The 26,444-nt window shown below is 35.4% G+C and overlaps 1 protein-coding gene across 6 annotated transcripts in view; it reads right to left on the bottom strand.

Annotated features, from left to right (window-relative positions):
* Positions 1–26,444, bottom strand: part of PAPOLA (poly(A) polymerase alpha) — a 43,807-nt gene that overhangs the window by 5,324 nt on the left and 12,039 nt on the right. For 2 of the 6 annotated variants that reach the window (XM_079309570.1, XM_079309574.1), the window contains exons 6-20: positions 24,850–24,903; positions 21,754–21,865; positions 20,446–20,535; positions 20,212–20,350; positions 18,661–18,733; positions 17,100–17,220; positions 16,091–16,175; positions 11,540–11,593; positions 10,627–10,746; positions 9,072–9,181; positions 6,294–6,415; positions 5,157–5,299; positions 3,747–3,847; positions 1,095–1,315; positions 658–723 (exon numbers count right to left, since the gene is read on the bottom strand). In XM_079309570.1, coding sequence (XP_079165696.1) covers positions 658–723; positions 1,095–1,315; positions 3,747–3,847; positions 5,157–5,299; positions 6,294–6,415; positions 9,072–9,181; positions 10,627–10,746; positions 11,540–11,593; positions 16,091–16,175; positions 17,100–17,220; positions 18,661–18,733; positions 20,212–20,350; positions 20,446–20,535; positions 21,754–21,865; positions 24,850–24,903 — 1,611 coding nt within the window. Of the gene's footprint in view, positions 1–657; positions 724–1,094; positions 1,316–3,746; positions 3,848–5,156; positions 5,300–6,293; positions 6,416–9,071; positions 9,182–10,626; positions 10,747–11,539; positions 11,594–16,090; positions 16,176–17,099; positions 17,221–18,660; positions 18,734–20,211; positions 20,351–20,445; positions 20,536–21,753; positions 21,866–24,849; positions 24,904–26,444 lie in introns of those variants that run through there. The other 4 variants (XM_079309572.1, XM_079309571.1, XM_079309573.1 and 1 more) reach the window with 4 other exon arrangements.

Below are 26,444 nucleotides of genomic sequence, written 5' to 3'. Positions count from 1 at the left end.
AAACTGAAAAATGACAACTGGAGAGCTGTTATCGTAAGGCTAAAAAGAGTCTGTCACCTTTTCTGTTCACCACTGAGCACAAAAATTGTCTGTTAATTACAAGATACTGAAGGGGCACATTTAATCTCCAAAGTTCCCTAACAGTATGCTGTAACTTGACACAGGCATTTCACTGCCAGAGAAGATTTACTTACTATCACTTGAAATTTCTTTATCTAAAAAGTGAACAAGGTGGCTGGCTTTAGGATTCTCAGCCCAATGTGCAAATTCCAAACAGAATACATAGGACAATTGTTCTTTCACTAACTCATGAGATTTGGGATGCAGGAAAAACATGGCATATTGACATAGTCTTGATCTAATTTAACAAACTGAAATATAAATATCATGACTGATTTTTTCACCATGCATAATACCAAGTGAATGACCAGCAAAGAAATGACAGTCCTATGCAACTATGGATTCAGGCTCAACTTATCGTGGCAGCAGGCAGTGGGCTCTAATTCATCAATACTTAAATATTAAAAAAATAAGATATGATTTTGATGTATTTACTGGAGAGTCTGTACCTAGACACATTCTTAGTCATTCCTAGAGAGAAACACAGTAACTTTCCCAATTAATATACATAAAATTATATAGTCTAGGCATAGATACCTTAGTTTCCATTTTTTCATGTTCATTCAAATCTATACAGCTAGTATCTTCACTTATTTCATCCTGCTGAAAAGCAAACGTAGAAACTATCACAAATCATAAAATCATATTTTTTAAAAATTAACAAGAACATTAGGTCTAAGTGTTTTAAAGGGCAGAATTAGTTGTACGACTTAGCATATTATAGGCTTACCAAAATAATTACTTTTAAGATAAGAATTTAGATTCAAGCATTTGTGCTAATGCAGTTCATGTGTCACGTGATCAGTATCAACAATATAAAAATACTAACACCTTGGCAAGCTGAAAACATCAAGTAGCAATGCAATCAGAATAGGAAATGTCTGAAACTTGGAACATGAGAATCAGCACTCTGGGTGAAATGAATATTCAAAGTTTTGAACATTGCTATGGTATGATCTCAAAATCTCAAATACCTCTTCAATTTTAATTTTCTTAGGAGACTCTTCTTTATGGGGAGAAGATGTCCTTTTCACTGCTGCGACAGGGCTAGGCATTTTTGTTGCAACATTTCCTGAACTTCTTGGTGATGGATTTAATAGATACGCTGAGGGAACAATTCTAGAGATGGTAGGCTTTGGTGGTGGAGAAATGGCTGGTTGTGTGGCAGTTTGAGGAATGCTTTCATTTGAAGTACCTATGAACAAATAATTTAAAGATCTTCAACAAGAGGAGTCGACACAATCATTTCAGTTCAATAGATTTTTCATCTCTAATCAAAACCCCTGACATCAAGCAGGCATCAAGAAAGCGATACAGTTAATGGTGTAAGCATCATGTTTGGAACAGCAAGTGTGCATACACTGCACAGTTCAGCTACAAGCTCATTCCTGAGCTTGACTGCACCCTCAGCAATTTCACTGACGACACCAGGCTGTGTGGTGCAGCTGGCACACTGGAGGGACAGGATGCCATCCAGAGGGACCTGCACAGGCTGGACAGGTGAGTCAATGCAAACCTCTTGAAGGTCAGTAGAGTGAGTGCAAGGTCCTGTGGCTTGATGTGGCAATCCCAGACACACCCACAGACTGGGCAGAGAAGTGACTGGGAGCAGCCCTGAGGAGAAAGACTTGGGGATGGTGGTTGATAAAAAACTCAACATGAGCTGGCAAACGTGCTCACAGCCCAGAAAGCCAAACGTGTCCTGGGCTGCAGACAAAGGAGTGTGGGCAGCAGGTCAAGGGAGGGGATTTTCCCCCTCTACTCTGTTCTTGTGAGAGCCCACCTGGAGTGCTGTGCACAGTTCTGGTGTCCCCAGTATAAGAAGGGCATGGAACTGTTGGAGCAAGTCTAGAGGAAACCATGAGGTTGGTAAGAGGACTGGAGCACCTCCCCTACAAAGACAGGCTGAGAAAATTTGGGCTGGTCAGCCTAGAGAAGGTTGCATGGAGAACTCACAACAACCTTCCAAAACCTGAGGGGGGGGCTACAGGGAAGCCAAAGAGGGGCTCTTTGTCAAAACTGTAGTGACAGGACAAAGAGCAATGGGTACAAACTGAAAGAGGGGATGTTCAGATTAAATATTAGGAAGAAATTCTTTAGTGTGAGGTAGTGAGATACTCTAACAGGTTGTCCAGGGAGGTTTAGGATGCTCTGACCCTGGCAGCATTCAAAGCCAGGTCAGTTAAGGCCTTGAACAAACTGGTCTAGTGGGAAGTGTCCCTGCCCATGACAGGAGGGGTTGGGGTTAGATGATATTTTAGGTCCATTTCAAGCCCTTTACACATGATTATGAGAAAGAATTCCTGTACCAGACACAGGGTAGCCATGGCAATGACATTCTACTTAGCCTAATTAACTCTGCTTAAGGCAGGCTATATGAGCCCAGACACAGCTCTGTATAATACAGCTGCAGTATTTGTGAGACCTGAAGAAATTTTACTGCTTCTGTACTCAGACACATGTATGCATTGCCAAGACTGTATTAAATCAAATCCAAGAGCAATCTGATACTCCCTTTTTCACTCAAAAATGAAGTTTATCACTTCTCAGGCTTAGATTACCCAGTGACAAATATGAAGTTGTCACAGAGCATCAAGTAAAGAATTGATATTATATACATCCTTCTGAAAAATGCTCCATATGACAAAGCTCTATCTCATCAATTGCCTACCTCAAACCAATAAGCGCACATAGAGAGATGCTCCAGGATGAGAAAAAATATACTGAGGAAATTTTTCATTAACAACTATCAGGTGATTAACATTTTGATTAACCAAAATATAACAATGAATAACTTCTGATATGCTTCCAAATCCAAAAACCAGTCACGCCACTTAAGCTCCACTTAGTGCTCATGGACAAACTTACTCATTGATGCACCTGTGACACGATAAAAATCAGAGAGAAGTAAGACTAAACCATGCCACACATCAAGAGTGAAATGAGAGATTTAATTTTGAAAGGCTAACCAGTCACTCCCCTTATCCATGTATTTCTGACTTGCTCCTTGTACACAGCTAAAGCTCCATCAAAAAAGAAGAGTAACTGATTCTAAGAGAATATTTTCACAAGATGCTTTTATTCTTTGACTAAAGAGTCAAATTTTAAAATTATTTTTAGGTGTACTTCTTCTTGCAGAAAATGGAGGATAAAGTCAGCACATACAGTGGGACACATCTGAACAGACATAAGGAACATGTGTTTCTGCTTACATCTGAGTCTTCTGCATTCTCAGGAATCACAAGGGAGCACAGACTACGTAAGTACAGAACCACCTTAAGTTTAATTACAAAATGAATTAAAAATAAATATAAAAATTGTTCTTCCAGCTTTAGTTTTTTCCTCACTTAGCTAACCAAACTACAGACCTACATTAGGTCATTGTAACACTGCTGCTATTGTGAATGGCAAATATAAATCTCTAAGAATAAAAGAAATAAACATCACAGCAAATACTCCTCTGTGATTTTCTGAATCCTTAAGACATTATTGAACTATGAGTATGAAGGAGAACACATTACAGCATGAGTTAAGTAAAGACTAGAAGACTCAAGCTGGAAGAAAAACTGCCATATAAACATTACCAAAAATTCAATAGAAACAATATGCTATGTCATTTTCCTTACCCCCTGAGCTTTCACTGGAATTTATTTGTGGCACAGTGACTTCAGAAGCCTGTGTGTTGGTCACAGATGCTGCTGTTACAGCTGGCGCAGGACTGCTTCTGCTAAAAAGAGAAAAATTATGAAATGCTATGAAGACATTAGTAAAGCTATGGTGTTACATGATCTGTCTTTCATCACATCATATGTGTTACCAGTAATCACAGCTGGAATTTTATCTACATGACAGAGCAGAACTTATGTCAGTAAAATGGCAAAAGTGAGCAATGGCAATCTACTATCAAACTCCAGCAATGGAAGCTATTTCAAATATTTAAATCACTCAATGACAGCTTTGAGACCAGAAAAAGGCTATATATGAAAGGCAAAAATTAAGGCAGTGTCCACCCAAATAATCTGCACAGGAAAACACAGCAACTATTTACTGAAGGGTGAAACAAAACTAGCACAGAAGGACAAGAACAAAAAGTTTGTTTTTAATTTACACACACTGTTACAATGATGATTTCAGCCTAAAATCATCCCAAACAAAGGCCTGGGACTTCAAGCGACCAACCACAAAAATTATGCTTTTTCCATCTTCAAGAAATTGGGAAGCACAGTGTGTCTAAAATCAATCAAGGGCAATTTCCACTTTCCCTGTGATATCTTAGGTAACACAGACTTATTTCAATAGCACAGACAGTAGTATCAACTACTGTTAATCATTTCCCAAGGAGAACTAACTAAATCCATTTGTTGAGTATTTCACCCTACACAACATCCTATAACGTATGTGCCTGACTGCTGTACTGTAGGAGACTTGATGATAACTTCTGTGTGTATCAAGGAGACAAATATGAGACTCTTGAAGGAAGAGAGAGCACTCATTTATTGGGACAAACTTAAGTTAACCTTGAGTTAAGGTAGGAAGAGAATACAGAAAGTTCGTATTAAGAAAATTAATATGTACACTTTGAAACTACAGTGGGAAAATACGTTCCTAAGCTTAATTTGCATAGGTATCATCAGTAACAGCAGTAGCACTACTGATTTCCCAGACAGAAAATCTAAACCTCTTTACTGTCTCCACTTGGATCCAAAACTCACAAAATACTTCCTCACCCTCACAGCTATCTGCTCACTACTTCTCACAGCTTCCTACTGCAGGGCCCAAGTTTTTCTATCATTGTGTTCTTCTAAGCATTTCTATCCTACTTTATAATTCCTCATCTCAAATCCAGCGCCATGTTCCCTATTGCTCAAATTTTGCTCTAGTGCTCAAACTAAAATCAGAGTGTTTACAATCTCCATCCAATTTGGAACATTCCCACCTTGGTAACAATGGTATCACATGTGTGCAGCATTTGCCATGTGTTTAACATGAGCAATTCAGGAAGAGAGAGCAGCAACAAGACTGAAAGTCTTCATTACCCCTGAGAACTTCCAGAACTGTTCAATGGACTTGTCTTCATAGCACTGGTAGGCGAAGGCACAGACGTGCTGTTATCACTGTCCATAGACAAGTCTAGGCTGCTGTCATTCAGAGCTGTCAACCTGATCCCTTCTGTCGAGTGCTGCAAGCCACAGGCAAAGGAAAACTCTGTTAGTCTAATTAAAGGTTTAAAAAGCAACAGAAATTCAAGTTATTTCAAAATGCAAACTAAAAGGGACAATTTTCAAATCCTTTTAACATGCAAATAATCCACTGTCCTCTCACTACAAGCATTAACATTTTCATGTTCACAACAAATTTGTCTGAATCAATCATGTTCAAAAATAAACTGTTCAAACTGTTACTGTATGTAATGACTGTATTTTCAGCTTTATTTCAAATTTCTTTGGTGTTGTGGACTTAGAAATATTTTCATTAACTTTAAAGTAACTGATGCACATCTAAACAAACTGATGTACATAAAAAGAATTGAACATAGTCTGTGGAGAAGAAAACCCCATTTTTTGGACATAGTACTACTCCTTAAAGAGGTGTGTATTTACATTGCTCTCTGAAACAGATCTACACTTGGTGTCAATAAATACTTCCTATTCCTTAAAACAGCATTCAATATAAAACAGCTATAGAAATAAAACATGTTGTTCAGCTATACTTAGAATATGGAGCAGTGATTTTGCTATGAAAACATCCAAGCAAACCTGTATTGCTCTCAGATGAAGTGAACACAAAGCAGTAGGGATTTTGAAACAGACTCAATTGATCAATTCTAAGTTCCACTCCTTCTTTCTCCATTAAAATTAAATAATAATTCAATGCAGCATCTTAATTAAAAACTAATGCTACCATTCTCATATATGGCCACAGGTAAACTAGCCACTCAGCATACTATCCACATTATTGAGAGATTGTTCTGAGAATGTATTAGATTTAGTGCACCTAATAATAATGCTACTCTCAAATGAGATCACTTGCAGATAAAATTGCGATCTCAAAATGTGATTGTAATTCTTTGATTAATAAATCTAAAAATCTAAGTAAACCTAAATTAGTACACCGAAAAATCAAAAATTTAAGAGCAATGCCATTTTCATTGCCCTCATATTAGTGAAGTTTACCTTTTTCTTTTTCTGAAGCACGTGATTAGGTAGCAGTTGGTGAAGTTGCCTACGTTTCACATGCCTTGCAGCAATCTTCATATCCATCTCAAACATCTTGCTGTTTATTGCTTGCCTATAAACTACACAATTAGAATAACATTAAGACATACTGAAGCATTCAGCAAAGACCACTTACTTGCCCAGGAAGAAACAATTTGCATTTCAGAGCACTTATTACCCTCAAGAACAGAAGAATGTTTCCTTGTTCTGGAGGAAGAAAAGGAACTGCCTACCATGCCAACACTGATAGTACAAACACAAACATTCGTTTGGAAACAGGTGACCTGTTTTTTCAAGAAAAATGTCTTGAATCTACACAGTTCTCTGTATTTTAACCAATTTTAACTGCAAGAGCTCTGAAGCAAAGTCTTCCTTTCATCTCAAAGGGGACTACAGATAGTAATAAAATTTCCTCATAAGAATTACATCATTTACATAAAATTATTTTCTTTGCAGTTTTATTTATGCAGTTCCTGAAACAAATGGGTTTCAATTCACAATTTAAGTGGTCTTGTGCCACCTAATGTATTAAAATTATTCTGGCAACTCACACACCACTGCACTTTTATACAAGAGTAATTTACATTTGGATTTTTTATTTTGTTGGGCTTTTTTGTTGCTTTGGATTTTGTTTGTTTTGGTTTGGTTTTTTGGGGTTTTTTTAATTTTGTATGGTTGTTTTGGTGGTTTTGTTTGGTTGGGTTTTGTTTCTTTTAATTTTGTCTAGTATAACAAGTGATTTCTCTTCACCTCAGAACATCTGCTTCTGCTAAGTCACCATACTAAGTGCTAGCACAAGAATTGTGCTGGAACCCAGGATGCCGGGTTAAATTAAAGTCAGGTAAAAATTAAATTCTTTCACACTGACTGTCACCACAACACTGAAAAAAAGTTGGGAGAGATGTATGAAGAAAAAACGATTCTGTAGCTCTTAAACACAACAACTGAAGAGGTATCTCTCTTATTCACTGTCTACTCTCCAAACGTGAAGGAATCTCACTGAATAAGCTCAGAACAGGCAACTAAAAAGGTGTTAAGAGAGAGGAACACAGAGCCCAATGAATACTGATTATTCAAGTGAGTAACACACTACTTCTTGATACTGAAGAAGCTTATAAAGCCTCTCTGTAAAAATTATACAGGCTACAGCTAAAGCAGAAGCATGCTCAATGAAACCAGACATTGTTCAAGCATTCCATATTCCTGACATTAGGTCTTATCAAAATTTTCATCATTGAAAACCTAGATCACTCTTCATGTCTCTCTTCCTCCCCTTGCTCCCACTAAAAAGCAAGCTATTTAAAATTTCATCCTGGAAAATAGTTACTTTTCATAAAATCCTAGTATCTATTCCAAAAGACAGGGCAAAGAAGTCCTTAGGCTGCATTAAAAACAATGAAGACAGACCCACACTAATTTCAGATAACCAAAAAACCCATGACACACAAACAGAATTTTTTTACTAGACTGTTACTTCTGGAAACATACTCACAAATCAAAAACTCCACATCACTGTTTGTAAGGATCTTGATGAAATGTTACTTCACTTGTAAGTGCATATATTTAGACAAACTTCAGGAATGTAGTGCAAATAAACCACATCAAAAATTGTAAATTCAAGTTTTAGTCTTTTCATATGAAAAATTTCTGACAAGTATACTACTGAAATATCTATTTATAAACAATGAAAGACCTGAGAAACTAACTTCTGAATTCCTTCACTCTTTCAAAGCAGCATTGTCTTTTTTAAATTCTCAAAAATTAGAATGATTTTCCTATAGTTTCTGCTTCATCATTAATAATTACAAGAAATATTTCAATCCTCAAGAAAGAGATGTCCCTCTGCAGCTATACATGACAATAAACAACTCTGAAACCTTGGCATGATTCATAAATATGCCTATATACTTATTGCATTCACAGGTGTGAAGTGGAAAGGGGGTCAAGGTGTTCAATTCCCTTGCTTCCTCAGACTGAGTCTTAGAAATTCAGAGACCACAACTGCATTAGGTAACATCTGAACCTATTCCTTCAAGCCTGTAAACACAATATTTGAGCCTCAACAGCTGTTTGTTTAAAAAAGTAACAATCTGTACATTTATTAGATAAATCTGTCAAAGCTCCTGTTCCTGATACTCGGGTGTCACATTCCACAGCCATTACCAATTCTTTGCTTACAAAATTTCCTATGTGTATACTAAGATATTTTTGTGAATCAAAAAGTAAACACCAGGAAGCCAAAAAGCTCTCCTTCATTGAGTGTGGGACATGAAAGTAAAGATTACTGAATCAATTATCTAGTATGAAGCATCACAGAGTAAAAGACATTTTGTTAACTCTCTGATAAATTTATTCCACCAAGTAACAAAAATATTTCAACTATGCTCAAAACTGAGGTTAGACTTGCTAGCTCATGTATGATAACTAATTCATCTGTTTAATAAAGATTACAAAATAATGTACCACACTTTTAGTGAGATCTGCAAGATGTGTGTATAATTTTTATCACTTTTAATGAGAACAAACAAAGTGATTAGACTGAAGTGTTTAGGAACATTAAAACTCATTGAAAATGTGTTTCATTAAATAAAAACCCCTAACTCCTCAACTGAAACCATCCATGTTGATACAATTCTACTATTATTATGAGCATTGGGAATAGAGACTACATTTTGAGCAAAGTCAGTAACTTCAACAAGTTTATTAATACCAGAACACCTAGAAAGCAAAACTTACCTGTGTCTGTAAAAGACTGAATGTCATAGGTAAGATCAACACTTAAATTTTCAGAGTTTTCAGTTTTCTTAAACACCAACCCAATCACCCACATTGTACGGTATTCTTCCCTGGAAAATTGCATGCAAAACAGTCATTTAATACTGACAGAATTAAACAGCTTATTAAGTTATTTGTTAAATAGACAATAGTTGTACTTTTCAGCTCCAGCAGCAACAGGAAACTGGACACAGAAAGACAAAAGCCAAAGCTGACTAAAAATATTCCTTTTTCATTAACAATATAAAGGTCATTAAACATTACACATTTACCTCCAGCAAATGAACTAAGATCATCAGTAGATTACTCCATTCAACTGTGCTCCCATATAGATTCTCTCATCTAGCTACTAGCATGAGAGTAAGCAGCTCTCAACCAACCATAGCAACTATAAAGGCACTGAAAGTAATTAGAATCTATTACCCAATTAAGCTATTTTCATTTTGCAACCTAAATGTGTCCTCAATGCTCAATTTTCTTAGTTGCAACTGATCACAAACTGCAGTTTTCAGTTAAAATCCTCCCTTTTGACAGCTCCCCTTCACATGGGATGGTAAAAGAATGTCCTTTGTATACACTAGGAAGACAACCTTTACTGGAAGTATTGCCTGCATCAAGTCCTCTGAAATAAGAGCTAATTGGAGCCCTTGATTATGCAGGCAGTTGTAGCTATATCACAAAATGATGCTGAGGAGGTACTGCCTGCTTTTGTCCAATTTTACTCAGAACGTGCACGTAACGATTATACAACCTCTTAAAAAAACAAAAGTAGCTCCATACTGTACTTGAAGCAGTTCATGTGTGGAAAAGACCCTGTGCAAGTCTAAAAAGGCTTTTCACGTATTCCAGTAAGGACAAATTTCTCTCCCATTCTCACACCTCACACAAAAATATGATTCCTTACAAATTAATTACAATGTTATCTCGGAATAAAGTCTTAAAAGACTTTTCAGCCCCCACACACCTGCAATCACTGTTTTGAGTGGGGGAGGAAAAAGTCAGAAAACATTTCAAATCCTCAACAATCTGAAGCATTTGATATTCTCTCCACTGCTTCCACAACCTGACAAATTCTAACCACAGTCATTATGATTTCAATGATATTCATCCCAACTGCTAAATTCTGTAAAATTAAATAAACTTAGTTACTCAAGAGCTCTGTTCCACAGTGCCTGATATTCTCCCAGATTCTCAGTGCTTCCTTACAAGTAAAACAGCATCAACTAAGTAGCAGTAACTTATACAGGTTGGAAGGAAATTATGCAATTAATAGTTATTAACAAAAATACATTTCCCCTTATTTTCTGATTTATAGACATTCCTATATAGAATTAAAGAGCACCTAATTTTACAAATACAAGTACTTAAGAAGAGCTGAGCATTGTTTGCTTGCCTTTTGGTGCTGTCATTAAAAATTAATTAAGATTCTATAAAAACATCCATTTATTTATTAATGAGATTGTATTTTAGTTGAATTAGATTCTCCCTACTAAATGAAGCAAATGGGTTTGCTTACTTGTCAGGATTCTCCTTGGGTGCTGGGAATGACTGTGGATTCACATGAGCCAGTGTAATGAATTCGTTCTTCTCCAGGTTTCCAACTAGAATACGGATTTTTGATTCCACCAAGCCCACCCTGTATAAATGTCATTTATTAGCAAGATCTCATTAACTGGAAATAATAGAAGTATCTAACATCATGTATCAGGATAAAATCCTCAACATTCTCCTTATACTAATACTTGAGAATTAGATGAATTAGTGCATGCCAGATTAATTCAGATCAGTATTTTCAGTTAAGGCGTTACAAAAGCTAACAAGGGAAGCTTAAGAATGCCCTGCAGCTCTCTCTGCAGTCTGATTTTACAAATGGAATTAAATACAAGACATTACACATCAAGTAAAAGGCAAGTCAAAAGGACCACCATATAATTATCCAATATACTTTTGGCTTCAGATGATTAAAATTTAGAGACGAAGAAATTTCCAATACCTGCCAATCTTAAAGTTTCACTAATAAGAGAGAGCAGAAACATAGGAAAGGGGAATTTTAGTTTGGAGAAACTAAAATGACTTCAAGTCACTTCAAGAAACTTCAAGTGACTGAAAACATACCTCCTCACACTGCTTAATAAAAAAAGTGCATGAGGCATTTGTAAAGAAAACCTGAGACTGCTGTTAAGGAAAAATTCAAGCAACAACCTTCACTCTCCAGTTTTTCACTTTTACTGTTTTTTCAGAACTCTACAATCTTAATTCATTTAATTTTGAAATGCTGAAGCTCCAATTCCATTCATTAAGACAACACCTGATGCACTAGATACTCCCTTGTGTCCAAGGTTGATGGTGGGCAGGGAGAAAGGTGGTGGTTTTGTTCTTTGGTGGGAGGGGGGTTGTTTTGGTTTTTTGAAATCTCAAGGATTACTCACCACTCTAGCCGCTGTTTTTCTGTCGGTGCACTTGCTAGAAGTACAATATAATGCCTTTGGAGATAAAGACAATATGCTATTCTATATGTATTTCTAAAACTAGACATTCAAACCTTAATATTAAAACTTTGCAGTAAATTCTACATTGTAAAATACAGATTATTATCTTAAATATATACTTTATATTAAATTAAGCCTTGCTAATTAGAAAAAGTGTATGTCCCAAGTGTATAACTAACAGACTTCAAAACATTTTGGAGTTCAGGGCCATTTGCAATTCCACTGTAATACCAGTAACCTTAATAAAAGGTTAGGAATGTAGCACCAGTTGAAATACTTCAACACCTGATGAAATCAGGGATTTAACTGATTACAAATTAGGAGAAAAATTATGCACAACTACCTTTACATGTCAGCTGCCTTAGTTGCAACATTATTTCTGAATAGTGAGAAGAGTGGTTAGCACATGCACATTTGGTCAAAATCCAAAATAATACTATGAAATGTGGCTTAATTTGTATATGTATTTTGGAATTCTCTGAATACACTTATCTGAAAATTCATAAGGAATGTTTCCTCTGATGATAATTCTTAAAGTCTCAATTATTTTCCAGGATATTCAGTGTATAGCCACTGTAAGTAGATTTCAAAGAGACAGTATACAAAACAGAAACGGTATTTTAAACAAAGAAGCCCAAAGACAGCAGAATGGGAAAAAGATTACTTTTGAGTTCCTAATGAGGGTGCCAAGGCAATCTCACATGCTTACAGGCAGGTTTTTCAGAAGCTTAGCTGGGAAGTCTTTAACATCCTAAGTCACCCAACGTCACACTATTCTGTACATGTATGGTTTACCTTCACAGCAGGATTTAAAGAACAGTAGTAACACAAGAGACTAGTCCCTAGAATAGAGCTCATGGAGACAAAAGCAAAGCCAGTGACACTGGAAAACTATGGTACAGAGTGCTCTGGTGCCAGAGGCCTTCAAATCACAACAGCAAATCCAAATCAACAGATCAAATTAGCAACTACATGTTTCTCTACTTATCTTTAGGTGGCAAGTGCCAAAATCCTGCTACATACTACAGTCCTCTGATTTCAGTCAGAGAATGTCAATGAAACAAGAGAACTGCAAGGGAGAAAACTAGAGAAACTTTTTTCCTATTCTAAACAATACAGAAAGAAAATAATCTATTCATTTTGCATTTTGGCAGTATTAACTGCTTCACAGGAAAATGTTACAGAATAAGATGAGACCTTGAATTCTATATGAAAAGTTACTAATACTGGTTTATTCTAAGGAGCACTACACTTTCAGTAAGATTCCTACACCACACATATCACACACTTGCAGAACTTTTCATTCACTAGGCACGACAATGTTTAAGCTTTTTGATATTTTTAACCATGTCTGAATCAAAAAAGACAAATTTCAAATCTGCAAATATTTGAAGGAATTGATTTTCCAGCTACTTATTAAAAGCATCCCTGTGAAACAAACTTCTGAAAAACTATTAAAAAAATGTAATTTGACTATGTCTAAAAACCTCAACTAGCTGGTAAGGACCTAGAAAAAAAACCTCTAAGCCTTATTTATGAAAAACTAAGTGTTGATTTACTATCTTTGCTCAGGTAGTGTTTGCTGAAAAAAAAGGATCCAATTTCTCCTCTCGCCTACCAGCTGTTAGTGCTGAGAAGGAATTATTCTCTAGAAATTTTCTACTACCATTTTCAATAAAATTGAATAATTTATGTTTACAACTAAGGTTCCCTTAGGTCCATGGTCTCACTGCTAAATTTTGCTAATACAAGATGTTTTTTATCAGTGCCTCATTTATAATTTTATCACAAAGCACAGGTGTAATTAAGAAGTATCTATCACTACATTATAAAGAAAAAGTGGTCTTAGCTTAAGCTTCTGCCTCTCAATGGTCACTTTTAGATTCTGGGTATTATTCAGATGTATATAAGAAAATCAGGGGTTTTGTTTGTTTGGGGACATGGATGTTTTCTCACTGTCTTCCTTTCAGCATTCTTTACATAAAAATAACCTAATGTACTACAGAATTGTAATACACCACTAACACAAGAACTTCTGAAAAAAAATACCCAGAGTCATATTACTTTTTAGGGGAAAAAAGCCAAAAAAAAAAAAAAAAACAACAAACAAAACAAAACCAAAACAAAACAAACAAAACAAACAAAACAAAATAAAACCCAACCCAAAACACCAAAATCACCAACTGAGAGCACCCGAATGTGCTGAATGTTCATTTCAATTTTTCTTTATCTATCTGGGAATAATACTTGAATTCAGTACTTTAAAGTCCTATGAAGCCAAGAATTTAAACCAGGGCTTTAAAAGGTGTATCCATATTCTACTTATTTAGCAGAATTCTCTCTTTTAACAACACAGAAAGAATATGCTAGAGCTCATTAAATGAGCTCATTAATGAAATTAAATTATTTCTCTCAAAACACTGCTCTCTTGCTCTTAAACTGTAACGATTTCATTTCTCATGCAACACTTCAAACTTTTATCCATTTGAAATTCTTGTCACTTCCCTGTAAAACCCTGTATCTACATGTTCTTTGTTGCTGCTTTCCCTTACTAAAAATTTAAATCTAGACTTAGGGCAGGTAATACATATTGCAGCTCTCTAATTCCAAGTAATTGCTGACAATTAAAAAGAAAGGAAAAAAAAGTAACTAAAAGCAGATCTCCTAATTTTCCTAATTTCTAACCTGCTCCTGCTATGCAGGTATGCAGTAGCCTCTAGATTTCCTTAGTTACACATCACTGAGGTTTATTTTAAACACAAAATACAAGTCAGAAGTTCTTATGAACTACTGATATTCGGCAACTAATAGCCATTGAGAGTGATAGATTACTGAAGCTATGCTTTCAGAGATTATAATAAATGTTTGTCTCAGAGCAAGGATCAGATGTTCCTTTATCTGCCAGAGCATTACACACTGCTATGAACTTCAGCAGAACATGCCAAGGCATCTACAACTTAAATAGGAGAAGAGTGTGAAGAGGGGAAAAAAGTTTTTCAAAATACTTTTTAGAGGGAGATCTGACCAAGAGAGCCACATTTACTGCATATAATTATTTACTTCGTAAAGGCTACTAACCAAAAGAGTAAAAGTATCCTACTAAGGGAAAACAGAGAAAATCCTGAGTAATTTAAATTAAAGCAGGCTCCATAATACCATTCCACACTTAAAAATAAAATTAGGATGAAGAAATCTTGTGCAAAACAGAAAACCTGAATATATACTATTGAGCAAGAGAATCTTTTATTGCTACATCTAGTAAAATGGCTTAAGCTGGAACACAAAAAACCTGCATTAAAATGGAGATTATTTCAAATGACATTAAATGCTTCCTAATATTTTTCTACTTTTGAAAGAAATAAAAGAAAATGTACTAGGGAACTTATTAGGAACCTCTTGAATGGAAACTGATTTATCTGAAGCCCATTTTTTACTTCAAAAAAATAATATAATTTAACAGTGTTTTTTAAAATGTTTTCCATGTTAAGCTCAAAAGAACAACATAAAAACCATCCAAATGTCTCAAAGCTTTTAACATGCAAAAGGTATAGAAACAAAACACAGACACATTATGAAGGTCATCAGTCTCTTTTAATGGGGGAACTGTATATTTCAATCTTGTTTAGATTAGTACAAAACCAACCAACCACCCAACACAAACAAGTGTAAAATATATTTGATCTTGACTCAAGAAAAATGGGTCTCCAATTTCAACTGAGGGCAAAGAAGATGTAGTCCATATTTTAATAATCCATATTTATTATAAAAATACAGCTTTCAGGAAGTCCATATACATTTAACAAGCTTCTGCCCAACAAGCATATTACTAGAAACCCTAAAAGTGTGAAGTGTGAATTTCAGTATTTCCCTCAGAGACATTACAAAATTAGAAAAGCTAGGTGTGAGTTAATAAAGATCCAAGAGCCTTATGCTTTAATGAAAAAAAAAAAATCTGGTAATAACTAGTACAACTGGTATTTAGTCAACACAATTGCAAAAATATCTTTATTATCAGAGTAAACTGTTGACTATATTGACAGAAGAAAATACACAGTTTGAAGTACTTATTGATCTTAAGTACTGATCTTCAAAATAAGTTCTTTTAACATCTCTTTTCTTAGGAAGACCCATTTTTAGAATGCTTATGACAGGACTAAAAAACATTTCTATTAGTGAAACCAGATTACACTTCTTCAATGTTACTGGTAGCATACCAATTCCAGAGGTACATCCTAAATACCTGGTCAGGAACTAACTGGTTTCTAAAATACAGGTTTAAGACAAAAAAGTACCTGAGGAGATTATATACTTTCCAAGAGAGAGGACAGTAGTGTATTTTTCCCACACTATAGAAAAATCCTTACAAAACACTTTCTGGACCTCTAATGTATGTATATTTATGATCCTACATATGCTACATATGCTACAGAGCATTATGAGGTAGTTCAACTGATAAACTTAAAATATTCTGCCATGCCATAAAATACATACTTGTACTTCTGAAAGAAGTTTGGAGCTTCAAAAAGTTTGGACCACTCTGCCTTACTCAGCAAAATTTCATCTGTGATAGCAAGACCTAAATTATAAAAAAAAAAAAAAAAAAAAAATTTAAACTTTTTTTTTTTAAATACAGTTGAGTATCCAGAGTAAAGACAGTTTATTAACTTAGCAAAAATTACTACGAATTATTTCCTCCCTACAAATTCACGGCAATTTATCAACAAGATTTATAATTCAGTCATACCTTCATTGGTCATTAGTTAAACAAACAATATTATTAAAAAACCTCATAACCTGTGTAGAAATGTATGTTTATTTATCGGACTGATTATTTCATATATTTTTACTCTGTGGTGTAACACAGCTCATTTAGTTTTCTGCATATGCCACACTAACTATTCAGTTCAAAGACAACAGATCTTTTTCCTTATAGCATTTGAATCACCTCTTGTTCTTTTACAAGGCAAAGAAACAGTGAGACAAAAAGGTACTGCTCTGTCTGAGAAAGCTGTTTGTAGCTGGTCCCTGAATCAAATCCACTTCTTACTTTGAAAACATCTTCTCTTATCTGCTATAATTGTTCAAGTACATTACTTGGATAAATCAGGGAACTCATCTTCAAGAGATGATACTGCCTTATATTAGGCCTAGAAACAGGCATCAGGCAGAACTACTATTGCTAATCCTTCATGTAACATGACACAGTACAAGCCATTGAATAAAGTTATTATACTATGAGTTCTAATTTTCAGAGCACAAGGCATTCTCTTTCATTACCCTCAGTTTCTATGAGTAAAGCACAGACCTGCAGAAGGATCTACTAAGTCTGCAGTGTTAAGCAACATTAAGTGCAATAGGCCAAGTTCTACCTCCCTCAAAACAGTCTCATGTCAGTGAGCTTTATAACATCCATCCACCTCCCCCCTTCAAAGTGTACCCAATGAAACTATTTCAAATTTGCCTGAAAACATCTATATAGAGAGCATAAGATGATACTTACCTTGTTTAAATTCCTCAACCATGACCATCCGTGTGGAAACGGACACATTGTACGTAGAGTTCTGCTGTGGGTATGCTGGTGTAATTATAGGCATAAGATGGTACCTATCACTGGGGTTTACCTACATATAACAACAGCCAATCAGTTTTCTTCAAGCATACACATCAGTTAACAAATTTGGATTTCTCCCTTTACTACAACCAAGTCTTAAGTTCTAAGACACCTTAGTTTGTGGACCAAGAGTACAGAGAAAGCTTAGAAAACAAGAATAATGCTTTTACAATGGATATTTTTCTGAATAACACTGATGTGGGAGGGCTGTAATCTATTAGCACATCAAGATCAACTTGCAGGCATTTCTATATCCAGAAATGCCAACCAAATAGAACAATTTCCCTCTTTAATAGAAATTGGTTTGTGATCACACGAAACCAAGGATACCTCATCACAATACGAGCACCTTCTGCAGAATGACTGTCTTCAGACCTTGTGAAAGGTATTTTATACTTTATTCTGTAACACTACTGACAACTAAGAGCCATTTTAAGAAAAGAGGCTCTGTGCAGCCTGACAAGCACCACTTGCAATAACATACTTTTATTTAACAGCAGACAGGGTAACAAAAAAGAAAGCACACAACATACACACACAAATTAAAATACTATTAGGGTAATAACCCTGTAGAAGGATAAATCCTTAGCCCACTTTGATTAGCTACTACAACAGTTCCTGTCACACATTGACCTCAAACCTATTTCAGGAATAACAGACTCAAGAATGTGTTTTCAACTGTTTCACATATTTAAATGTGAACTTTTGTCAATCAGAAAAAACAGCTTTGAAGTACAAACAGGAATACATCTCAACCTCTGATGCTTACAGTATTCATCAAAATAAAGATCAGTTGAATATCAACTGTTCTATGATTGACAAACAGCATTGAGCACACTCATGCTACATCCTATTGAAAGCTCACAGTGGGAGCCATGCATCTGCTGCAAACTGTTTCATTGACTGCCTGAAGGACAATCATGTCCAATGTCCTTAATGTTAAGTGCTACAAAGATGGAGATGAAGTATTATAAACAATACACAAAACAACTCAAATACTTCAAGTTATGATCTTCTTAGGTGCAAGATGAAAAAGACATTTTACTACAACTGCATCCAATCCTATCCAGCTGTAACTTGCACTGAAGTGAATTCAAGATACTTGCAAAAGTAACAAGCTTTAAATAATAAGCGAACTATTTTAAGATTAGCAATTTTCCAAAAATGCATCACTTTAAGACATGTAACTATTTATGCTGAATTTTTATTAAGCTCGCTTATTGCAGAAACTGGGAGAAAAACTACATTGTTTAGCAAGTGTGCTTCAAGAGGTCAATTCAGATAATGAGAAAAACTTTGTTCTATTCTCACGAGAATCAGAGGTTACTTATGAAGATATAAAACCACAACATTAAGTTCAATAAACCCAAAATGAAGTTCACCTAGAATTTTTTAAGCAACCAAATTTATTGTACAGTGTGACTTAGAGGGGAAAAAATAACACACTAACCCTTGGGTCCCATACAGGCAAATTAAGATTGCATTCTTCTGGCTGTTTCAATAGCACTGGATTTGGCCATTCCCTGTTCAAAAAGATTGTAGCACTGCATAAGACTATTGGACACAACCATGTATGTTACACAAACAATACTTTTGAATGTGATCCTTTTTAAACCTGCTCACAAAATAAAGCACCATTTCCTCACAACTATGCTGGTCTAAATGGGGTTGTTTAAATAAGCTGTGGTGCTGAACTAGAATACAACTGCAATTAGCTTCTCCAGGGCATCAGAACAAGGAATTTGCTGTAGTCTTGAAGGTTTATAACCACTGGTTTAGGTAACTAATTTAAACTCCTCTAAATTCTTCCTGAAACATACCAAGGAGAAATTCCTCTGTGAAGATTGACATTCGGTCCATCTTCAAGCTAGCTGTTTCATGGACATACTACAGAACAAACAGCCAGCACAATTACAGCATATAGCATCATTAAAAACCACAGGTATTAAAGGAAAATTATAACCAGGAGAGAAAGAAACCTTGTTGAACTGAACACTAAAAAGTAACACTTGTTCTTCAAGCCATCCTTCCCCCTGAATGAAAGTTATCTTCCAATAAAGAGCAGAGGCCAGTTAATCTCTTGGAATTTGTAAATTATGCTCCTATGCTATGCATGTACAAACTGGAGAGAAGCCCAAGAAACACATTAAACTGAGATTGCAACCAATTCCCCTCTACTGCCTTAGTGTGGCAGAGTATTACTGAACACTACACACCTCAAAGAGGCTATAAAGCCTATGAAGACAAGACAGTGAAAGTGTGCAAATTATCTTCACATTAAGAAGACACTATATTTGGAGTAAAGCAACACCATGGCAAATGATTCTTAAAGTCTGTCAGTGTCTAATGAAGAATATAGGTATCCAAATATGGACTTCCAAGAAAAACTGTACTCATTTGTAATCTGCAAAATTCACCTTTGTCCCATTTCTTCTAAATTTACCTGGAATGTTCCCATTAGAGTTATTCAAACCATCTTTCTGACCTAACTAGCTCAATCAAGAGTATGAAATGGCAGGTAATTTCAGAAACATCTACCACTCCACGCTGACAAGATGAAAATCCAGATTTTTGGCATTGGTTCTCTTAAAATGCATTTAAACTATGTGCCAAAACCAAATACTGGCACACCTCTTTTATCCATTATCCTGTTATCTGAATATTAAAAGACTTTAAACTTTGAGGTATATGCTATTATATTGTACTATGTAAGTATTTTATCTGGAGAGTATTGTTGAATTATAAAAAATACTTGAGAAAACTAAAAACTGTGTGGTTTTGGTTTGGATATTTTAAAAACAAGACATGTTGGATGACTTACTGAAAAACTAAACTGACAATTTCTCGTGGCAAGAACAATGCTTCTAATTTATATTAATCTGGTAACAGTTGAAAATGGTACCATAAAAACAGGACTAAAATTTAGTGTCTACAAACAATTTTATTTTAGTTTAATCTAAATTAAAAACAAACAAAAAAACAAACAAAAAAAAAAACATACCATTTAGAAAATACCAAGAAAAATTTATGTACAAGAGTTGATGCTATTGCATTTGGATAAAGCTGGCAAGTTCTTGCTACTAGCATAGCCCAGGACACACCGCCAAGGAAACCTAGTATATTGGAATAGATGTTGTGGCCTGTGGATCAAGAAGGAAAGAGACAAAAGGAGAGAAATGTCAGTAACTAGAAGAGGTAGTGAAAACTTCACCAATTCTGGAATAAAACTGCTTACGTTTTGCCCACAGTTTGATAGCTCTCAGTGTTAACCTGAAGTTGTCAATGTTTGGTACTAGATGCAGAATTTCATCGGTTACCCGGCAACCTGCAAAAGAAAGAATTAATTACAGTTGCTGCTTCCAAAGTTTTCTTGCTTGCTTATCCTCCCCCACTGTCAACAATACTCAACTTTTTAGATAAGCATGCTGGGAACTCATTTCATATTCTGATCACTTTTGTTTTGGATTAGAAAGTTTAACATTTTCATATGTCTGTTTTCATTTTTAGTGTTCTACAGCAACAATCAGGTAACCAATTACTGACTACAGTTTTGGACAACCACTTGATATTTTTGTTACTATAAGCTGCTGAAGAAACAAACAAGTTCTGCTTTTATATGAATAGCATATCATGGAATGAGGAGGCAAACTAAAAGAAGTACAAGTCTTCATGAACCTACAGAAAACCTGCCAGCCATAGGTCAAAGCTTTTAAGAACAGATAAAAATAATAGTTTTTAAAGATACCAGCTGTACTGCTACTTTGATGGCATATTTTCAGACTGTAACATTATAGATGGCAGTATTAACTGCTTGATTTCAGGAGGTTCATAATAAAGAATAAGTAGCACTTCATTGTTACCAAGTAGTTGCAAAGAGCTGTTTGCAAGAAAACAGTATTATCTAAGACTACTTTTGAAGTAAGAGGCAACTACAAACTCTAGACAGTGCACAGATGGGAAATTCACAGAACAGTTTAAGTAGCTGTGATGATGTCAAATTATCAAGTTTTCAGATTGTAACAACAATCACTGCTACTCATGCAAACATGCACCTCTTCTCCATCAAGCTGCAGACAGGCTAAAGCCCCTACCAACCTGTATATAAATAACCATTTTTAAGCAAAGGTATTATAGAGAAGTTAAGGGTTACACAAGCTAGTAAGCTACTAAAGAACTGACCTCAAATTGACACCATTTTGATATCTCAATTTATCACTGAAGTAATTTCATGTATGTTTATGAAAACACAAATTAAAAAACAAACACATCTTTATTTACAGAAATAGGTAATGCTCCACACAAAAGTCTAGCAAATCCCATTAATTTCTATAACCATATACCAAGCAAACAAGAGAAAAAAATCAAACAATCTGGCCAACAAGTAACAATCCTTCTCTCCAGAAAGATATACAAAATTTGCAATGACTATTTCTAGATATGAAGTTGCTGCATTTTCAGTCAAATCCACAACTACTGTATCAAAGAACCCAGGAGAGTAATTTAAAGATTAGACAAGTTGATATACAAAGCAGTTGATACATACCATTAAGACTTCGTATGCATCTAATGTCTAAATTTTTAAGTAGGCTGTCGTCTCGTAGATCTAAGTCCTCAGGAATAGTTTGCAGTGCTAATCTTGCAAACAAAATATCAATCTTAAGAACAAAAAAAAAAGGTAAAACATTAGAAAACTGCTCTTTCTTCTGTAGTATTCTGTAAGTAATTTTCATCAAGTTTACTAGTAGTAGTCTTACTAGCACAAAGAATCCCTTTAAAAAAATACATACTAACATCTTTCACAGACATTTAAAGAAGATCCATAATACAAAATCCTACCAACATGAGAACATGCCATGAAAATATAAATCCTGGTTTTAACCTAAATATTCTAGACAAGAATTCTAGAGACAACTGAGGGGAGTCCACATTGCATCCTCTCATGAGGAAGTTGAAGATGACAAAGGGGCAGGTATGGTTTCCTTCACTCTTGTAACCAATGACAGAACTCAAGGAAATAGCATAAAGCTGAGCCAGGGAGGATTATATTACATATGAAGGAAAGCTTTTTCACCCAGAGGGTGGTTGGGTACTGCAACAGGCTCCCCAAGTCAGTCATCACAGCCCCAAGCCTGACAGAGTTCAAAAAGTATTTGGAAAACCCTCTCAGGCTCATGATGTGACCCTTAGGATGTCCCACACAAGGCCAGGAGTTGGACTTCGATGACCTGATGGGTCCCTTCCAACCCAGCATATTTTATGATTCCATGAAAATGACCATGAAATTATAGGAAGAGTAGTTTCCCCACCCCTGCAAAGCATAAGTGTAATCAGTTGACTTTATGAAAGACCAGTATCTACCTCTGAAGAGTCTACATACCTGATTACAGAAAATGTTCTGAAAATTCAAGCTGCTGAGCAAGCGTATACATTTTGAAATCATATCCAATTTCTTTGCTATTACTTCTGCAATACTTAAACATAACAGCTTCTATAGGCCAAGAAATCTAAAATACTATTCAGCACTGAGTTAGTTTTACATTGCCCCGCACACAAGAACACTGCAGAGTGCAGAAGTCAGTTTGCCTTTCCATCAGTCAGTTGATGAGAATATCAAGTGCATATCAGCAGACTGTCTGCAAGGCAACAAAGGCACTTCACCAAATGAGGCTTTTAACCAAAGTGGTTATCACTTGACCTACAAGACAATGAAATACCAAGTACTGTTGCACCAAGAACAAAACTGGTTTAGTTACATTAAAATTACTTCAGATAAAGCGAAGCTGAAGACAACTTAAAAGACTTTTTGTAGGTACTTAAAACTTTGCATCCATTTGTTTTAAACTATGGAGCTCTTCTCCACAGAAAAGTATTTCCAGAGTATTCAGTGCATTTTGTATTTCAAAGTCCTTAATAGCTGATCTTATCAACAGTCTGGATTACATACAGAAGTTCCTACTTGAGTCAAAAGTACTACTTCTCAGTGTAAAACAAGCTCAAAATTAACTTCAGCTTGAAATTCTGCTCTGATCTCTAGAAGGTCTAGCACCTCTAAAGATTCAAAGCTCGTTGACATTTATTTTCAAATAAAGAAATTAACAGTCTGTCTTATGTAACTCTGGGAGAGGTAGCTGGCAATCAAATATTAAGCACTCTACCCAAAGAGCAAAAAATGAAGAAAGTTGTTTCTTTTAATCAAAAAAATAAAATGGCTATGTAAAAACTTATTGACATAATTTTTTAAAGTTTCAATAACAGGACCACCACAAAACTGAAGTCCTTATCCTCAGTTCTACCTTCTGGCATGTTTTGCCTGGGTTAGCAAAAGGAAAATTCAATTAAAATCTTTTGATACTGACATACCTGGGCACAAACACAACTACAGAAACTGTGGCCCAACAACATTGGTATAATCAAAGAGTGTGCTTATGATATAAGAAAAAGAACTCTCATGTACTGTCAGCAACATTAGTTAAGTCTCTGCAATAAACCTAAGCCCATCAAAGCCCATCATAAGTCACTATACTGAACAAGATGTTATTTCTTTTAGAGCAGTTATTTTTTCCCCCATTTGGTCTTATATTTCAAATTTCATTTTTAAAAATGCTTGAATGACTGGAGAAGAAAAAAAAAAAAAATACAAAAATCAAACTGACCAGAGGACAGCTATGGCAAGTTTCAACATCTAGAATGAATACCTAAGCTATGTAAACAGCAAACAGATTCTCCAGAAAAATGTTCCTTAGTACCCAACTGCATATGGACAGTATAAAACAGCTAAGAGATACAAATTCAGACTGGAAGAGAAGAAATTGCCAGTCTTGTGTACAATATTACACCATTATCATTTGCCAGAAGATTAGTATGGGAATTCCTTCCCCTGACAGGTACTGGTTGATATAATCCAACTATAAGTCTCATTAACTCTGTATATAAACAGTTCATGTTTTTTTCTTGATACCAAGAGATGACAGTTTGACTATATAACAGTCTGAGAATAATAAACAGAGTATCTTTTGAAATAACCATTCCTGCTTCCTTAGCAAAAGCCAAATTAAATTCAGTGTTCCAAGACAGGTGATTCATCAGGCTACAGCCACCAAAACCACTGTTTTGGTCACAGATATACCTATATGCTAAGAGAGTAGGACAAAAGGAATACCCAGCTTGCCTTCAGCAGCTCACTTTTGAGAACTAGTTAATGACACAACTTTCTATAATGTATGATAACAAAGCAAATCTTTCATGGTTAAACAGTTAATCACTAGCAATCAAAAAAAAATTCTGAAGCTGCATTATTTACAAATATAATTTCTATTAAATGTTAAGCCTAAATAATGCCTTTACTGGTACTCTACAGGTCAGTAAACTGATAGGTACAAGTGGGTAGTAGAGCCAAAAAAAAAAAAAAAAGATTACAGGAAGATATTTTGCATACAACTTTAAGTCCATCAAGAGAAACATTTCAATCTTAAATCTCCACTTTAAATCCTACAACTGAGGACTGTTGAAAAAAATCTTAGGTACAAACTCTGGAGAGTCACCTTAATAGCATTCCTATTTATGAAAAATGACTTATTAAGATCCTAAAAATTTTGTTTCAATCACATTTTACCAAAACAGATTAAAATAGGATCTTTACCTCTATTCCGTCAAAACAAAGTTTAATAACTGGGACAAAAGCTTCTTCAACAGCCTGGGGGGAAAAAAATTGCATTTTATTTTCAATATAGAGAGCATTTATTAACAATAGCTACCATGTCTAGACAATCATAATCGAATGTTATTGGTATCAATACTTTTCTGTTTTCAGGTTCATCCTTGTCAGCAATGTCTTTCTCCACCACTGAGAATTTATGCTGTAAGCAGTGATCTACCATGTGCTGCAGCTGTCTAGGTGTCAATTATGATCCAAACTTGTACCAATCTGCTCTGATGGTGTTACCTCAAGATCCAACCCTCTTTCTCCCTACATACAAGACATGATCAAGCATCTTTTACTCCTCACAAATACCTGTAAGTACTCCAAGCGCAAGCTATAGGGATTCTTGCTCTAAAGGCCAATCATTCCTGCTTCTACAGCTGATACAAGAAATGAGAAGACTGTGTAACTCTGCAGTCCGAGATCACCTAAAGCAGATGCAAGACACCAGTCTCCAGTGGTCAAGCATGTTTTTAAAACGTGGTCAATATTACAGTGTTTTGATGAACAATGTCACAATGCAACTACAGAACTTAACATATACTCTGGAATCAGCTATGAGTATCATTTTCCTGAACTGAACATCTGAACTAAATGCAGATCTGCAGCACATTGTTTTAGCAAAAGCAAAGAATGCTGCCTACTTCCAAATAAAAAATACTCTGAATTGTTGGATGATAAACTGGAGGAGACAACACTACTGTCTGTGCTCAAATATTAGTTAAGGTTACCTTAACATTACTGGTTGCCAGAATGGACCAATCCTAAGCAAAAATCAAATTCACACAAGTCTCATACTCACTATAGCAGCCACTAAGAAAGTTTGTTTCCCTAGAGATGGAGATGTACAAACTCCTAATACTAGCTGGAATTTAAAAGTATTATGACACCCTCACATAAAAGTTAGTTATTTCACTGCAGAGCTACACTGAATAACATAAATACCTTGCTGCCAAATGAACTACATTGCCTTAGAGTTTACAGCAAAGTAGAATGGAAATCTGAGAATCTGAATCCTCACAAACACAGACAGCATGTCAATTTAAATATTATTAAATGCATTCAGACAAAGCATTGACAACAGCTGTTTCAGTGCATAAAGTGTTACCACCAGATGTTTGCACTACCCTGGTAGTTACCAACTACAGGGTGCATAGACCGGAAGAACACTGCAAAGACAGCTCCATTTATTTTATGAAAGCAGGACTAAACCAAATAAAGACTTGCTACCAACTACCTTCATCTTAAATAAATAAATAAATAAATAAACAACAACTGGAGCAGAGAAAATTTACTCTGAGCCAAGATCAAAACTCCCACCAGTTGACTGAGGGAGGCGTGCCAGTGAGGCTTAACAGAAACAAAACACTGCACTAGTACAGTCTTCCACTACTATAAGGGAAATCTTCACCTTTAGAAGCCAAAAATCATGCACAAGCATTTAGTAACAGGACACACTAAAAATACAATTTCCCTTTCCAAATGCATAGTTGACAGCCAATATAAAAAGTTAATATCCACCACCAATACTGTTT

Source organism: Erithacus rubecula (genome assembly GCF_903797595.1).
Source record: "Erithacus rubecula genome assembly, chromosome: 6".
Lineage (NCBI taxonomy): Eukaryota > Metazoa > Chordata > Aves > Passeriformes > Muscicapidae > Erithacus > Erithacus rubecula.
Note: the sequence above shows the minus strand (reverse complement) of the source record. Positions and strands in the feature narration are given on the sequence as shown.